Here is an 18,348-nt window from a genome sequence, read left to right on the forward strand (position 1 = left end):
ATTCCATGAGTCAACCTATCAATAATCATAGTGATGTGTAGAATTTTCTAAACATTTCCTTTTTATTTATTTTTCAATGTTAATGGAGACCATGAATTGTAAGAATAGGATAAGAAAATAATAGCACAGATCAAATCCTTAATAAATGTCCTGAATTTTTTAATAAATTTCAAGTATGTAAATCCTAGTGTTCTGAGTCTGGCCTGGACCTTGTGCACACGAAAGCACAAAACTTCCTAATATCCATGTGAGTGCACTTTACCACCTTAAAGTTTAATGTCAGCTTGAAATAATCAAAACATTGACTTGATTTATATATTTACATTTTTATTAGAATCCTTCAGAACTGTCAACAGTTGGACAACATATCAGGAAAAAAAACATATGGAACACCAACATCCTTTAAACTTGCACTGCTTCCATATTTACACATAAAGTTACTATATATATAAAAAATATTTTCAAGGACTCATGGGCTTGGAGATATTCAAAAGACATTATTGCTACATTTCAATATTTACAAAAAACAAAACAAAAGCCACAAAATAATTCCCAACATTAAGCCACTGCAAAGAAACATCTGATGTAAAAAAAAAAAAAAATTATAAAAATATAAACTTTCAAGAATATCCAAGACAAAACTCTCAGTGAAGTGCCCCTGAAGTAGTACCTAGACATCTACAGTTAACCACTTTTCTTAACTCTAATCAAAGTCAACAGCAACGCAAAGGAAATTTTCCAAGTATGGCAAACAGCGACAATCTCTTACGTTGACAACAAAAACCCCAAAACCAGTTACCTTTGGAAAGGTGCGAGAGCATAGAACTCCAGTGCAAATGGTTACTTCCAGATAAATGGCCACAGTTCTCTACATGTCACTACGGGGCTAGGAGGGGGGAACCGTGAAGGCAGCATACCTCCATCTTGCAAGACAACACACAAACCTTGCCATGTACCACATGGACCTCTGGTAGTTGGGCAGTGATGAAAGAGAAGGTAAAACTAAGAATAATAATCCAGGCTACAGCCTAAAGGGTGAGATTTAAATACATTCCAGTGGGAGAGTAGCATTACGAAGGTCTAAGGAACGAGTACAGTATGCGGAGTATAAATAATGGAGTGCCTTAAGTGGCGGTGGATTGCAAATAAATAGGTACTTTAAGCACTTGGCTTCCTACATGCCTCTATGTGAGCTTTTGGTAAGCTCCTCAGGAGAGCAAGGTGAAGGGAACGGAGAGCAGTATGGACAATGAAAGCCAAGCGACTTCTTGGGTATAAGGACCCTCTTGGGCTCAGGGCAAAAATACCGCCCAAAAGATGTGCCTAGAAGCACACACATGCGAGCGCACACACACACACACTTTATATATAGATACTGGCCCAGTGTCCAGAACGTGTCTGCAGAGGAGCCTGAATCTAAATTTTCTTTCCTGCTACAGAAGCATCCAAACCAAGACAGCGCTGTTTTCTCACTCCTGCAGGAGCCATGCAGTGAATCTTTTTCAAGTGGCATCAAATCCATTGAGCACAATGCCATTCTGAAGCTATAGGCGAGTTCTGGGGGCTCTGTACAGCAAGTTCCTCGGCTATGTAAGATTTTTCTTAAAATTGTGCTTAACAATTATGGTTTTTCTTGGGGGGTGGGGGGAGAAAAAAGCACTAACTGGTTCCTTCCCGCTTGCCTGGCTCTCTGTATCTATTCTACATACATCAGACTTGAGCAGAGTCATATCCAGAAAGGACACCTCGTGGGTGTTCCTCCCTCAGATATGTGAACATGTACAATTGTGGGATGAGTATATACAAGGTGAATGGGGGAGGCCCTCTCTCCAATCCAACTCCCTGACAGCAAAGTGGCCAGAAAGCAGGTCAGCAGGTCAGCAGGACAGAGGCTCACGGCTCAGCAGCAAGTCTTCATTCTGGCTCGGGGAGCGTTTTTTCATGGCCTTCGTCTCATTCCCAGCATGAAGGAGATTTCTCAAGCCCTGACCTTCACAGACTTCTGACCTTTGTCCCAGGAACGCTCTATTTTTCCACATGGGGGGCTTAGGTTTCAGCTTCGAATCTCACTGCACCATCCTGTCATCATGGATGGCGACAAGGGCTGAAGGGGACTACTGCCATGTATTTAAATACACTACCAGCCATTCTTTTTGAACAGAAAGTAGAGAAGGCTCAGAAAGGACTCAAGGTGCCTAACGCCCATTTCACCCTCCCTTTCTCCACCTCGGATTTGTTGTTGTATGTACTAGGAGCTACTCTGCTACTGGGAATAGACGCAGCTTGAACGCTGGCCTGGCAAGAGGATAGGGGCAGATGACCAAAAGCATCGGCCGCTAACGTGTGCTCCTAAAGACGGGACTACAGGGGGGTGTCCATTTTCTGGGAGTAGGATGCAAGTCGAACAAAAACAGTCAGAGAGAAACCAGAGGAATGGGGATCCCTGTGCCGGGGAGACCCCAGACACGCGCTCTGCTTCAGGCGTCTTCGTGAACGAGCAGAGGCTGGGTGGACGAGGTGCTGCTGCCCACGGAGTTGATCCGCACCGAGTGGTCCACCACGATGTTCTCCTGGTTGGGGCTCCAGTTGGCCAAGTTGGAATAAATCTGCGGAAAACAAGTCCACGGTCATTACGCCAATCCTCACGGTGACAAAGGGGCACTGTGGGAGCTTCAGAACGCCCAATAACCTGAGGAGGACTCTGACGCAGAGAGCTTAAAGATGTCCACAGCCTAAGTCATACTAACTGACTTTAGAAAATGCAATTCGTTTACCCTTTCTTTTCCCCAAGGCCTGGTGATGTAGGATGTGATGGGGGGAAGGGGGGAGTGCTTTTCTGCTGGGGTACTTCTAGAATAGGCACTACCTAACCCAGTGGTCGGCAAACCGCGGCTCGCGAGCCACATGAGGCTCTTTGGCCCCTTGAGTTTTTAGCAAAGGCCAGCTTAGGAGTACCCTAATTACAATGTACCTACCTATATAGTTTAAGTTTAAAAAAATCTGGCTCTCAAAAGAAATTTCAATCGTTGCACTGCTGATATTGGGCTCTGTTGAGTTTGCCCACCACTGGCCTAACCTATTTAAAAGGTTTATAAATCTAGGTAGCTAACTGCAACCCAACAGCCGATGCAGCCCTTCCATTGAGAAACAAGCACTTGGGTGGAAAATGCTGTTTAGTTTGAAACACGCTTTGCCACCCAGTAGAGCAAGCTTTCACCCCAAAATACCAGTGGTGGATGCTTAGAAAAGGAAAGATAGCCCAAGCACAAATCCAGAAAAAAGGCAAGTTAGAAAAAATCCTCGTCCAAGTAAGGATCACTCTCTTCCTTAAAATCAGAAGAAATAACGGATTTGGGCTTTGACTTCCTCCCTTCCCAAATCGCTGGGAGGATCTCGCCACTTCAAACAACTCTGGATTCTATGCAGCTTGTGGGCACACAGCTCTGTGCCGTTTTTCTGGCTATGCCTGTGTGAGCAGAAGCTCATTCCACTGCGCGAACAAGCTGTCTTTTCTATGCTTTTATTCCAGTTCACATGAGCCCAACCCTCCGGAGGCTGAATGGCCCTGACATGTGAGGGAGCCCATGCAGACCTCATGACCAGCATTCGGGTGGGGGGAGGACCCGTGGCAAATCCTTATGGAAACTTCTACTTCCACACTTCCGAACGCAAAGCCCTCCCCTCTCTTCTTCCCGCCCCAGCTCACATCCTTCTTTGGCTCAGAGCAGGGGCTTGGGCAGAAAGAACTTGTTTCCTTTCCTCTCCTTTCCCATCCAAAGTCCTATTTACAACCTAAGCCAAGGAGAGAAGGAGTGGAAAGGGATGTCCTCATCCCCAGAGCCTGAGGAGGAGGAGGACACCCTGGGACAGAGAGGGGAGACCCCGGGCCCGGACTCACATGATTGCTGCTCTCTGAAATCTGCTTCTCAATCAGCTGAACGATCTGCTTGAACGTTGGCCTCTTCAGGGGATCAGCATCCCAGCAGGTCTTCATGATGTCATACCTGCAGAATGAGGGCCATTTGCCATCACTCCTCAATGCCCTTCACCTAGCTTCAGGCATATACCATGCAAATTTTGTCTCCAAAATAATGCCAGGCTGGGCAACCGGACAGACTGCACGGTATACTGTGTGTGTGAAATGCTCCCGAAACTTTCTGTGCATTTGGCGACTACAGATTATAAAAGGGAGCTACAGAAATGACATTTGACCAGGACGCCCTAAGCAGGAACCAAGCGGCATTTCAAACTGGCCTACTCGAAAACCCTCAGCATCTGGGTTTCTGTCTTTAAAAGTAAAAATAAAAGGGGAAACAGTAATCTGCAGGAAAGCGCCGGGGCCCTTACATTTCAGCAGGTGCATGCTCGGGGCTCAGCATCCGGAAACCCTCCTTGATCATCTTGTAGAACTTAGAATCGACCGGCATTCCAGGGTAGGGGCTGCTTCCTGAGGCACACATGGTTTGCAAATCAGTGTTAATCGTCAAGAAAGCGGGACCCTGACAAAACCTGAAGAGGATGCTCCGAGCCCAGAGAGGTGCCTTTGGCAAAGCATCGTTTTACCTAAAGAGAACAGCTCCCACAGAAAGATCCCGTAGGACCAGACATCACTCTCGAAGGTGTACACACAGTTGAAAATGCTTTCAGGCGCCATCCACTTTACAGGTAGCCGCGCCTGTAACGGAAGCACAGCAGACTCAGCGATGTAAAGTAAAAAGCTCCAAAAAACTGAATAGCAAATTATTATGATGGATGTGGCTCCCGCAGAGAGCTGGGGGTGAGAACTTGACGGTGTCTCACAAAAGCCTTTTATCCCTGTGACGCCAGATGAACCCCCAACTACCTCCCAAATAGGTGGCTCACGAGAATACCATCCCTATTTTCAACTGGGTACGCCAAGGCACTACAGCATAGTGGTAAGAGCACAGCCATCAGAGAAAAGACAGCCCTGGGTTCTAATCCTGACTCCACCACTGCCCTGGAGGTGCAGTCATGTGGCTCAGTTTGGGACAGTAAGTTATAACTGCTGTATGGAAACTTTAGGAAAACGTTAAGATACGGTTGGCATGTCCTTCTGTCCTTTCCTCTACCTTGCCTTCTGGGTGTGGTGTGTCTGGCTAGTGGTGGTCATCTTGGACTACGAAGCTAGAGCTACACCCAGGGATTGTAAAAAATGGAAAAGGGCCCAGCTGGTATGGCTCAGTGGTTGACCGGTTCGATTCCCGGTCAGGGCACATGCCCAGGGTTGTGCGCTCGATCCCCAGAAGCGGGGGTGCAGGAGGCAGCCAATCAGTGATTCTCTCGTCATTGATGTATCTATCATCATCATCATCATCATCATCGATGTTTCTATCCCTCTTCCTTCCTCTCTGAAATTAATGAAGGTGTATATTCCACAACTAGGTAAATTTAAAAACAACAAAAATGGAAAGGGAAAAGATTTGGTCCCTGGGTATTTCACAGGGCCTCTTAACAGCCTGGCCCCATACTCCTTTATTTCTTTTTCTTTAATATGCAACTGAAACTATCCCAAGTCACTTAAACATCTAACTAAGCCTCTATAACTTCTTCTGTAAAACAAAAAGAATACTTCAAATGTCACGAGTTGTTTTGTGGCTTAAATGCGATAATGTGGGTCAGCATACTTAGCTCAGTCCTGCCTGACTTCCTAACCGCTGAGAAATGGTCTAGCATAAGTGGTCACTCAATAAATAGCAGTGGTTGATGACGATTATGACTATGCCAAGAAGGTGAAGTGAGTTTCAGGGCTGAACTGACCAATCACAGATGTCACTTTCACCAGGCTACCAAGTAAGGAACATTTACAGACAAGTTGATTACTATTTTAATCAATTTAACTGCTTTTCTTGGTTATTTCAGGGCAGATTCAGGGCTGAAATTCAACAGCTTAACTTCACATCCTGAACCCTTTCTGCTAAAACCAAGCCAAACTTTCTGTGACTGTTCCTCTTAAAGACGTTCTGGATTCCTGGATCTTAATCTACCATAGAAAACTAAATCAACCCTTTAATTCATTTAGAGTTTAAAATTAAGAAGACAATTTTTCATAGTTTTTAAGTTATTTTAGTCCATAGGGGGGAAAAATTCTTCCAATCTCTCCCCTGAAATTTTGTGCTGAAACTCATAGTGGGGGGACTCTTAACCTGCTATCTACAAATATCTTGAATCCAGGTGCCTATGAACTTGGAAGGGAAGAGATTATATTCTTGTTTACACTAACTTCTAAATGAAGCTTAGTATTTCCTTAAATTATGCTTGAAGGCAATAAAGCACAGGAGACTGAGCAGGACCTGTGACTTTGTCACCCATTTAATCATGGAGATCGTCATCCTGGTACAGTATTTATATTCATCACCACTTTGAAATCATAGTTTTAAGAATATGTTATTCCATGTAACAAAGTACATGTATTGTCTTACCACAAATTTACTTTTTACTATTTTAATCAATTTAACTGCTTTTCTTGGTTATCCCAATTATTTTATTTTGTGCATTTAAAACAATGTTCTGACAAAAGATCCATGATTTTCCAGGTTAAGAAATCCTAGCACTTATTTAAGGAGAACCCACGCAAAATGAAAGGATTTCCAGAGAAAGTGACACAAGGAGACCTCAGATGATGAGGGTGTAAGTTTGGGAATAGTCACATGCTACGTGAGTTTCATTGCTTTCAACTTGTCTGTAAATGTTCCTTACTTGGTAGCCTGGTGAAAGTGACATCTGTGATTGGTCTGTTCACCTGGCCTGAGCTGGAGCCCACAATATGGAAGCTGGTGGGGACTAACCCATCCTTGTTAATTCCAACCAATCACAAGCAATAAGGAACTGCAGCATCACCACTGTCATGGTTATTTACATTTCAAATAAGACAGCTATGAAATAGTAAGTGCCATATAAGTATTAGCCACAATGCGCCTGGCTCTATTCTAAGCACTTTACATATATTAATTGATTTAATCCTCATTGCAACTTTATGAGGCAGCTGACAGGATCATTCCCAAGAGGGGGAAAAAAAACCAACATTAATAAGTGTTGGATAATTCTTGCCAAATGTTACACAGCCACTATGTGATGGGCCAGATTGGAACTCGCTGAGACCGGGTCCAAGAGCTGCAACCTCTTGCTTTTGTCCTTCTGTCACTATACACAGAGGCCTAGATGAAGAACCACCTTACATTCTTCCTTCCAACAGTGCACCAGGATGGAGGGAACATGGTTTCATTAACGCTCCTAATAACAAAATCTAGCCTCAGTGGAGACTGATTAAAAATGCATGTATTAGCCCTGGCCAGATAGTTCAGTTGGTTAGAGCATCATCCAAATATGCTGAGGTTGCAGGCTTGATCCCAAGTCAAGGCAGATAAAAGAAGAAACTGATGAATGCATAAATAAGTAGAACAACAAATCAATGTCTGTCTCTCTGTCTCTCTGTCTCTCTGTCTGTCTCTCTCCCTTCCTCTCTCTCTTAAGTCAATTATTTTGAGAGAGAGAGAGAGAGAGAGAGAGAGAGAGAGAGAGAGAGAGAGAGAGAGAAATGCTTTGATTAGAAGGTAAACCTAACACTTGTTTCTACAAACCCAAGTCAAGTGTAGCTAATCCACAGAGATGCCATAACGATGAAGGAGAAAATATTACCTTAACATAAGTTACCTCTGGGAATAAATCTGGACTTTAGAAAAGGGTCTGGGAAAATAGATGCAAAAGAATATAGACACAGGACTGCATGGCTTCCCATACTAATGGGACACTGCTCTGGAAATCAAGCACTCTGGTTTCAGACTCTACCAACCGATGTATCTCAGACAAACATCACCAAGACACACTGCAACTCTTAAAATGGGAAGACACTGCATTCTAATGCCAAGGGTTTGCGATACAATGAGAACGGCAGTGAAATAAAGCACTTTGAAATAAAATCACTATGTTCTATAAACCAATTATAACTTATGAACCTATTTAACAAGCTCTCTATTGATTGTCAGATCCAGCATTCGCTATACCGAAGTCTGCATGTTCCCTTCGATTTTAATCTTTTTCACGTGGCATGTCAATCTCAAAATAAAATTCTCCTGCTGTGACCTTCAGGTCCGTGTTTGTTTCACTGGAGCAAAATTGAGTTCATTGCTATTCTCAGGCTACAATGAAAATTAAGGCTATTTCTGCTTCCTTCACATGCCCCATAATTACACAATTAGAATTAGGAATTCTATTATCGGAATGTTAGTTGTGCTGTTCAGCATACCATGCAAATTTTGCTGAAGTTACACTTAATGTGACGGCTAAAATGAATGGTCTCTCAAAGGTAGGATTTGCATTATGAAAATCATGAAAAACAATCCTTATAAAAACTTGAAACTAAAAATCTTCACTGGACTGTCAAGGAGAGAGAGTGGATACTCACATTTCCTTTGACCACATAATTAGAGTCATTCTTGATGTCTCTGGCTAGACCAAAATCACAAATCTTTGTGATTCGACCGTGGGTAAGGAGAATATTTCTGGCTGCCAAGTCTCTGTGAATACACTATCAGGAGGAGAAAAAAAGGGGGGATGGGGGGAGAAGGAGAAGCCATTTAAATTTATTTTAAACTTTTAAAGAGTGAACACTATGTTTAACACGAGAGTGCTGCTTATGTTATACACATCCAACACTTTTGCTTTACATTTAAACTACTCAGTACACCAAAAATAAGCATTCTAAATTATGCCTTGAGTGATGCTCAAAATTTGTGTTTCACATCATTAGGACCTTAATTACTATAATCACTTTCCAAAACCAACTTGAATAAATGCTTTCTTGGGGCTGCTTTCATTCATAGGAAAATACATTAAATAATCGTATCTTTCTTTTTTTTTTTTTTTACAAAGAAAACTCATTCTGCATGCTTCACTGTGAATGTCCTTTGATAGAGGAGTTTCTAAAATGTCTTTGCAACTTCAACTTGACATCTCCCAAGGACACAGGGAGCAGCTCTTTACTTCAGCCACCCTATATCCTCCTTTAGTTGGTAATGGTTTGGAAATGTCACCACTGACACACAAAAGTCGGATCTGTGACCTTATGCGATTCTGGTCATCCCACTTCCTAGGGAATTCCTCTCACCCTTCCAGAGGCCATGTTCCTTGTTTTGGTTCCCTCCTTCTCTTCTTATCCCCATTCTTTTCCCGAATGTTTATTATTCTCTCTGGTCCCTATTCCCCCAACAGTTTATAAACCACACAGGCGATGTTAGAAGTCTAACTTCAATAATCCCCGAGCATTTGCCCCACCAAGCACTGCAGCTACGTGAGGTACTCCCTTTGCTTTTGCTGATAAAATAGCTATCTATTCTCTCTAAGAATAGCTGGTGTCTCTTAAAAGCCAAAAGGCTTACATGAATTCATCGCCTATAAAAAAATATTCATAGAAAGCTCATTTAGACAGAACTTTTACTTTAGGTCTTATAAATGAGAGCAGGAATTCTAAACAGACAGCAGTTGGGACATGAAGAAACTACATTTCCTCTGCCTTTGGTTACCACACTTCAAAACGACACTGTGCATTCTAACTGTGGCCGTGAAAGGCTTCGTTCTGGGAGAAGAGACCTGTCTGAAAACCACTCCCACTCACGTTCTTCGAGGCCAGGAAGGCCATGCCCTTGGCCACCTGGTAGGAAAAGCTCAGCAGATCTTCCAGGTCCAGGGCCAGCTCGTCATCCTCCATGATGGCTGGAGTCACATCTCTTTCTATGTAGGAGCCTGTGGAGAGGAGGAGGGTTTTCTTAGCAACGGAAACCTTAAAGGTGACAATGGTAACACCAAAAGTAACCAACGAACTGATGTGAACCTGCAGGCCAATGACTTCCCCCATGTTGAGGACGGGTAGATATTGAATCACAAAGTCATATTTACAATCCCTGGCAAAGTTACAAAATCACCAGGGGAGAAGAATGGTGGATTATTAGTAGAAAAATCTTGTATTGCCGAAACCGGTTTGGCTCAGTGGATAGAGTGTCGGCCTGCGGACTGAAAGGTCCCAGGTTCGATTCCAGTCAAGGGCATGTACCTTGGTTGTGGGCACATCCCCAGTAAGGGGTGTGCAGGAGGCAGCTGATCGATGGTTTTCTCTCTCATCGATGTTTCTAACTCTCTATCCCTCTCCCTTCCTCTCTGTAAAAAATCATTAAAATATATATTCTTTAAAAAACCTTGTATTTTGACATGCAAAATATACGTGTGATATATTTCGATATTCAAAATACATATTTGACGTGCATACATTTTCATAGATGCATTAGGATGCTTAGATACAATAACCCATGTTCTGGCCTTGTACACCCTCTCAAAAACCTTAACTGTCACTGGCCACCAAGGGATTATCACTGGACCCTACTATAAAGGAGGAATGGTTAGTACCACGAATGGTGTTATATTCCACGGTGGTCTGAGAAATCCTGTCAATGAAGTTGGTTTCATTCCGTGATGGGTACCCACCTATTCTTGCCGATCTCCTTTTGTCTGCCTTGGTTGGTACAACATAAGAAACTCCGGGTTTCATGTCCATGTACTCATTAGTACTATCACTACTGGGAGAGAGAAAACATCCATCAAATCATGATCAAATGAAATGGGGAATGAGGGGAACACCCACTGGCCAGGTTCTATCTCCCCATCCCTTTTTACGTAACAAGCTGATTTTATTCAAAAAAAATATTGCCAAATTGGAATGAAGAAAATCTTGTTCAGTGAAGAGGTGAATTTTTTAACACTCAACACTAGGGTCCAATCCCTAGGAATTAGATGGGTTTTTTTTTTGTGTGTTCAATCATAAACGGTGCTCAGTTTAGAAATTTCCCATCCCTGTCACTGGAGATGTAATGGGAAACAGAGCCAAAAAAGCATTATTCCACATTACTTCAAACTCTCTAAATTAGCCCCAAGAGACAAGATGAAAGAGACAAAGAACCAGAGCTTCTGGGATGTGTGATGGGGGAGAAGACAGGGATCATTAACATATAGCAACTGATGGAAGAAGGTTTTTAAAAAAAACCAAGTTTGGTTCAGATAAACACCAATAATTTGGATGATTTTCTGAACCATCTGGACCTCTTGAATCTGCAACATTTGGCTGGAGAGCCTTCAAGATTTCTAGTACTTCCTGCTTGTGATTAGCATAGAAACACCATGACAACTCTCTCCCTCAGAATGTGCGGATGGTTCCCGTCCCATATGGGATCCCAAAGCACAGAGAACACCACACAGGACCGAACAATTCAGGCCATTATTTCAGAAAGTTAAAAAAAAAAAAAAAATACATACAGGATAGCAAAGCTTTGGAAATAAGGCAAAATGGCTCCTTTACTCACAGAAAGAGCATATGCTCTGGAGGAACTAACAAAAGGTGATTGGTATCGTGTTTTACTACTACTGGATGGTACTCGTTTATAGGATTTTTAAAAAAGGTAAAAAGCTTTACCTGGGGTTTAAAACCTTAGCTACAGGTACATAAAAGGGCTCTAAGAGGTAACTGCCCATCAGTAAAGTTTACTAAGGTCTCTTTAAGGATTGGAGTTAACAAGCATGTCAAACTCGCGGCCGGCGGCTCGTTTGGTGTGAGGCCTGCCAGCCGCGAGTTTGACATGCTTGGTTAGGCAATAGTCTTATCTCTCAATACAGGGGAAACTGTTTTAAAAGAAGAGAAACCCACCGCACACATGCAGACAAATAAAGAATAAGGGGCTGGGCATGAGACGCAGGATTTCTGTTGGGGTGAGTGGATCCAGGAAACCTTCTTTAGTGGTATGACTTAACATTTGGGGAGAAAAAAAAAAAAAAAAAAAAAAAAAAAAAAAGAGGCAGGCATGGCAGAAACGATTTCTATTCTGGTTGTAAACCACGCTAATTCTCCTTAAAAGAACTTGAAGCTCTTTACGCATCATTTAAATTCAGAATGTTACCAATGATGAAAGGGATGAAACGAAGGTACAGAATTTCTTTAAATGTGCCTTTTTATAGCATAATGAGGTGGGGTTTTTTTTTTTTTTTAAAGGTTAGGTATACAGGAATAATTTAGAGGTAGATGGCGAGGAACCTACACGCAGTTACGTTCAGAGCTTTCTGCTGTCCTGTTAGAGGCTTTAAAGGATTTTGCTGTGACGACTGACAAGCCTGCGCCTTTTCCTATAAACAGTGTCTCCCTGTGAAGGTGCACACAGCACCGGCGCCACAGGATAAGTGGACTGACACACAAGCGCAGAGCCATGATAAGAGAAACAGGCATCGAGTTCACTCCGCTGAACAGAACAAACGCTTAGGAGAAAAACTAAATATGCATTAAGGGAAAACATGTCAGCAGAAATCTAAGTTTGAGACTCCCTGAATCTTTAAAAGCACAACTTGAACTCTATAAACGGTTAATCACATTTAAATGATTTAATAATTCTGATTTTGCACCTCAAAGTACCTCAATTCACTTTTTTTTTTTTTTTTTAAAGAATCAGCCTTGATTGCAAACCCTTATGACCCCAGAACTGCCTGTCAACAAGCTGACTGTTTATGGAGAAATCAGTCTTACCAGGAAGACTCCTTGGAATGCAGAAGGTTCTTATACAGTGCCGCTTCTGCGTGATCTTCCTGCTTCGAGCAAATGAACGAATCACGTTTTCTCCTCAAAAAATTCAGAAGATCGCCATAGCAACAATATTCTGTAATGACCAGTGTGGGCCCTACAAGCATATATGAAAAGGTTAGGGAGCGTTGAGCTATATATATAGACAAATCCTGCTTCCCAGAGAAAAAGACCCAATGGTGAGATCCAAGCCAGGAAAGATTCGTTTCAATGGGTCAGCTTACTGAGTACCAACACAATCCAAGTTATTAGCACTGCTTATCAAAAAGCCTTACGTGAATAAAACTAAACAAGCAAGCCCGTTCTAACCTAAATGTGCGAGTGGTTAGGGGCCAGGTGCGACTTCTGGTTATTCTGTTCTCAAACTTCCTATCCGAATCCTCGGATTCACGTCTGCTTACACACAGTGGGGCTCACCCCCTCTCGGTGACATTATCATGGAAATGATGGCACGCACTGCAGCGTAACAGGAGAGCCAGCCGCGTGGAAAAGCCAGCTGAGACCCATTAGGAAATGGGCGGGGCCCTGAAATGACAGGGCATCCCCATCACCTGTGCTCAGAGCCCCCTCCTACGCCGAACATGGTCTCGGTGCTGTGAGTGCCTAACACTGCAGCTCTGAAGGGAACGGGCCACTAAATAACTTGGGCAGACATGTCTCATGAACAATTCATGATGTGGTGAAGCCACGGCTACGGGGCCTGTTTTGAGAAATTACATAGAGTTGTCAACTTGACCGTGGAGCGCTCCAGATCTCCGGGAACAGCTCCTCTCACACGGCTCTGTTCCTTCCGTCCAAAATGAAACCCCGGGATGGGAGGCTCCATGGAGGCTTCGGAATTGGAAGCTTTATTTTTAACAAAAGCGAAGTGTTTGCCTCACGTTTTGGTGTGTATTTGAGAGCTGGTAGGCTTATAGGCCTCTATTTAATTATAGGGTGGAAGGAATATTAACCCTTGAGTGACTACATAGGAGGCAGTTGAAACACAAATCCTACAAGAGAAAGAGAAAAGCTTTCTGGGCGAGGTGAGACATCATTCTTGAGCTAGGCCAGAGGTCACTGTTGAGGACACATACAAGGGCGGCAGCTAAGGTGTATCCCGGATGATAAAACTAAAAAAGACAGCCTTCAGAACAGTAACTGGGAGAGGGGAATCGTGGACCGATCACCAGAGGCCAGGTGGGGGCGGCTTTACCTCCGATGGTGCACGCTCCCAGGAGATTCACGATGTTCATGTGGTTGCCCAGGTAGCTCAGGACCTTGAGTTCAGACATGAGGGCTTCGCGTTCTGTTAAATGGGCACTTGCTGAAATGAGAAACATCTGATTTTAGCAAAAGTTTTAAAAAATTGGCAAACGGGTGTTGCATACAGGCAGCAGCCTGAAGAAACTTACGCTTCAGCATCTTCACAGCAACAGTCATGGCTGCATCCGACTTAATCAAGCCGTACGCGGTGGCCTCCACCACCTTCCCGAAGGCACCAGCCCCCAAGGTCTTCCCTGCAGAAAGGAAGACAGCCACGTAAGTGGGCTGGACCAAAGGACCATCTGTGTGGTTTTCACAATGCAAGTAAGGACGTGAGCTTATTAAGGTGACCAGACGTCCCACTTTCGGCGGGACAGTCCTGATTTTTTTAAAAAATATATATTTTATTGATTTTTTACAGAGAGGAAAGGAGAGAGATAGAGAGATAGAAACATTGGAGAGAGAGAAACATTGATCAGCTGCCTCCTGCACACAACCTACTGGGGATGTGCCCGCAACCAAGGTACATGCCCTTGACCGGAATCAAACCTGGGATCTTTCAGTCCGCAGGCCAACGCTCTATCCACTGAGCCAAACCGGTTTCGGCAAGTCCCGATTTTTAACAATTTTCCCCTCAGTGTTTTAAAAAAGTCCCGATTTTTTTATCGGGACTTTTTTTTTTAACGCTGCAGGACGCGGGACAAATTGTAAAAGATCAGGACTGTCCCGCCAAAAGCCGGACGTCTGGTTACCATAGTTTACATACATTTCCCCAAGTGCTTTATGTCACCATCTCAAAGATGATGACTTGGCCCGGAAAACACTGATCGCCTCGGGTGGAAGAAAAAGAGGGCTGTGGTTCTAAAGTCATTGTTACGTGAACACAAAAAGGCTCCCCGGAAAGGCCCCGTTTCATACTGACCAAAACTCAGCCTGTTCCTGGGGAACTCCCATTTGTGATCGTACGGAAGCTGCGTCGGGTCTATGTACACGTAATTGTTCCCATTGATCTCCTCCACAACCTTCCACTGCACTTCATACATGGGCTTCTGGGTGGGGAGGAGAAAGGAAAAGATGTATTTCCTTTTAATGATCACCGTGTCAATCATATACAGCGCTCAGGGCAGAGAACAAACGGAGAGTTACCTGTAAGTACTTGTAGGTCAGAATCATCACGATAATGCACATCATGCCAGCCGCAACCACAAAGCCGATCAGCAGCGGCGTGAACAGGGTGTGGGCATGGATTTGCTCTGAAATGGAAGTGGAGCATGGAATCACAACCCAGCAGCAGGACTGTCTCTTCACCGCAGCCATCCGCCCCAAACCGCCCACCTCCCACCTCACAGCCCATGGCGGGTGGCAAAGCCATGCACATCCCAGCTGCTTGCCTTGGTGATCATCGGAATGCCTGTGATTCAAGGGAATCTTTTTAAAAATAACTTTGAGCCAGATACTGTGGAAGAGAGCTGGAGATTCCTATAGCACAAAATTAATGTGATGCCGTTGGTCAATGAAAAGCCAACACCTGAGTGAACTTGGTGCTTCGACCAAACTCCCTCCTTTGACAACTTTTAAGAAATGTCCTTCGTGGGTGGTTTCTATTTTCTTCTTTATGCTTTCTTGTGTTTTCCAAGTTTTCTACACGAAGGAAAACACTTTTAAAGTGTTCTTTTTATTGCCCCTCGTCTGAAGAAAAAAAAAAAATCTATGGTGCAGAACAATGTAAGACTTCTTCCCCTCATTACTCAAAAGCTGAGAATGCACCACTTTTGGCACTCGTCTTTGCCAACTCGGGAAAACAAAAAAGTGAGCCCCGAGAATGTAGGTGCTCAGTTTCTTTGTCTCCTAATGTCATGCCAATTCATCAATGTGTCCACAAGGATCATTTAACTTCTGTTAGGAGAGCCAGTCACTCATGAATCACATTTTAAAGATGTTAAAGAAACAGCTCCCTCCCTAACATGACTTTATAAAAGGCAGTGTTAACTCTCTGATATAGTATCTGGCAATGTGTTAAAAATAACTGATTTTAAATGGAATATGAATGTTTAAATTCAGAATATCCTAATTCTGTTTCTGTATGGATATAAGGAAACTATATTCCCCCCATTTCCCTTCTCTACTCCTTTTAAATAAAAACAATTAGAAATATATGATGCATTATATGTATACACACATGCATGCATACATACATAGATATGTGTACCCACAAGTGTAAGATACATATAGTACCATGGGTAAAATTACTGCATACATTTTATTAACAGACTAGCACAGAATGAGACTTAGTGAGTTTGATGACAGGACAGGGCAATGTAGATATTACCAGAAATGACATGGCCAACGATGGAATGGACTTAAGATCATGACTGATATGGTAGCAGAGCCTAAACATCCCCTTAAATTGGATTAAAAGGAAATATACCTTTGCTGTTACCTTTAAATGCAAAGTTAAAAAAGGCAGAACTCTTGCCCACATCGTTGTTAGCCCTGCACTCGACCGTGCCGTTGAGCTTGAAGGCACTGTCATGGATGGAGCTCTGAACCACCAGCTTGCCAAACGGGGACATGGAGGAGTTCTGTATCTGCACATTCACGGGCCCATCAGGAACAGAACACCTAGGGGGGAGCAAACAACAGCCCAGACTTACTCCAGGAGCACCCTCCCTCAAACACCCTAAGTTAGGGGTTCATGACTGGACATGTCCTCTGACAACCGGAAGTATCTGAGGACCAGTGAGCCCTGCCGTGGCACAGGGGGTGGGGGGAAGCACCACGGAAGAGAAGACGGAGAGAGGGGGCTTTGGAGTGAGGTGTGGGTTTGAATCCTGAACTCTGTTGACTCCTGACAAGTTACTTCAGAATCTACAAGACTCAGTGCCTACAGCTGTAACACTGGGATGATTAGACTCACCTTGTCTTGTTAAGCAGAAATGACTTAAATATCCTTAAATAAACTGATAGTGAAAGGTTGAAGAGGAAAAGCATGGAGCAAGAAAGCCTTGTGTCAACACGATGGCCACAGGCAACCCCCAAAACCCCAGCAGAGAGGACCCCCTGGAGGTTCTATGCCGGGAGGTGCAGGCTGTCCTGCCAGGACGGACTCCAGGTGGCCAAGACCCTGGAGAGCCAGGCCCTGATGAGCCCAATTAAATGATCCCTCCCCGCCCTCCCCCGGTGCCTAGCAGTTTCCCATTCCTTACCTTGCTCTGTCTTCCTCCTCAGCATTTAATATCTGCCTGCATTAGCTGTTTACTTTATAGTCTTTTGTCCATCTCCACCCATTAAACATGAGCTCACAAGGCCAGGACCTGGGAGTATTTTGTCCCCTAGACCAGTGTCAGGCACACAGTTGGCGCACCGTAAATAATTGCTAAATGACGAACTTTCCAGGGGTCTTGAACCAACCCTATTATTGCAAATACAGAAATGACAAGGCCAATGATGGAATGGACTTAAAAACCATGATTGATATGGTATTCCCCAAAGAAAACATTCCACTCAAACTCAGCTGAAAAGCACAACCCTATGTAACCTCTTCCTACTTGTTGTGATAAAAAAGGTCTATTCCATGGAAAATAAAATTTCCGCTATTATCCGCAAGGTTCCATTGTGATGTTACACCGAGCTTTTAAAGCCCGAGCATAAAATACCATTTGCTGGATAAAAAACAGCAGCGTTGACCCCATTTCCATCCTCAGGTAATGTGAAAGGACGATTTAAGGCTTAAGTGTGGATTCTCGGGGAGAGGAAGTGCGAAGCCAGATGTGCTCTGCTCAGGGGCTGGGCACCTAATCACCGGGAAAGCGGCTTCCGAACACAGAGCTGACACACGCCATATGCACGCTGCAGACGCACGGTCATTACTTTTTGGTAACGTGGCAATTAACTTCGGAGGTAATTTTTTTCCCCCCGACAACTACAGCCACATCTCCCACATACATTACCTCCCGTGTACAGAATGGAAATCTAATTACTCAGTCCTGGAAAATTGCTCTATCTACCTGCGGGGCTACAATTGCATGATAAATCCAAAAAGATAACCACCAAAAACAGAGAAGTCACTCTCAGTAATCGTTTTCAGCAAACAAAATTAATGTCTACCAAGAAAAATATAGCAATTATGCTGTCTCAAAAGCCACATGGACAGAAAAGTAGAATCCTCGAAACAAAGCTCATTTTTTTGAGGTGGGGGGGGGGGGTGGGAGAGAAAGATCTGAAAACAGTTAAAATTCAGCTGAATTGCAGTCCTTCCTTTCTGCATGCTAAGTGGTAACAAAAATAATCATCTCACCCGTGCTCCGATCCTGGACAGAAGGACCAGTCTATGGTGGGCTCCGGGAATCCTGCTGCCACGCACTGGAGCATGCCATTCGTGAGCCTCTCAAGAGACAAGATTTCCGGTTTTGCTGCAGGAAAAGAGAAGGAGCCACACGTCAAACTGCTGGAGAGTGTCTCTGAGACTCACTCTG

At 43.8% G+C, this 18,348-nt stretch overlaps 1 protein-coding gene across 7 annotated transcripts in view; it reads right to left on the reverse strand.

The window, feature by feature from the left end:
• Positions 1-306: 306 nt before the first annotated feature.
• The window catches only part of KIT (KIT proto-oncogene, receptor tyrosine kinase), an 84,418-nt gene continuing 66,376 nt past the window's right edge, over positions 307-18,348 (reverse strand). For 2 of the 7 annotated variants that reach the window (XM_036416084.2, XM_036416094.2), the window contains exons 8-21: positions 18,171-18,285; positions 16,302-16,495; positions 15,020-15,126; positions 14,796-14,922; positions 14,023-14,127; positions 13,824-13,934; positions 12,575-12,725; positions 10,495-10,583; positions 9,632-9,759; positions 8,423-8,545; positions 4,564-4,675; positions 4,348-4,447; positions 3,899-4,004; positions 307-2,606 (exon numbers count right to left, since the gene is read on the reverse strand). In XM_036416084.2, the coding sequence (XP_036271977.1) occupies positions 2,478-2,606; positions 3,899-4,004; positions 4,348-4,447; positions 4,564-4,675; positions 8,423-8,545; positions 9,632-9,759; positions 10,495-10,583; positions 12,575-12,725; positions 13,824-13,934; positions 14,023-14,127; positions 14,796-14,922; positions 15,020-15,126; positions 16,302-16,495; positions 18,171-18,285 (1,697 nt within the window). In that variant the 3' untranslated portion in view covers positions 307-2,477. Of the gene's footprint in view, positions 2,607-3,898; positions 4,005-4,347; positions 4,448-4,563; positions 4,676-8,422; positions 8,546-9,631; positions 9,760-10,494; positions 10,587-12,574; positions 12,726-13,823; positions 13,935-14,022; positions 14,128-14,795; positions 14,923-15,019; positions 15,127-16,301; positions 16,496-18,170; positions 18,286-18,348 lie in introns of all 7 variants that reach the window. The other 5 variants (XM_036416101.2, XM_036416119.2, XM_036416069.2 and 2 more) reach the window with 5 other exon arrangements.

The sequence above is a fragment of the Pipistrellus kuhlii genome, unplaced genomic scaffold (genome assembly GCF_014108245.1).
Source record: "Pipistrellus kuhlii isolate mPipKuh1 unplaced genomic scaffold, mPipKuh1.p scaffold_m20_p_1, whole genome shotgun sequence".
In the NCBI taxonomy this organism is placed as follows: Eukaryota; Metazoa; Chordata; class Mammalia; order Chiroptera; family Vespertilionidae; genus Pipistrellus; species Pipistrellus kuhlii.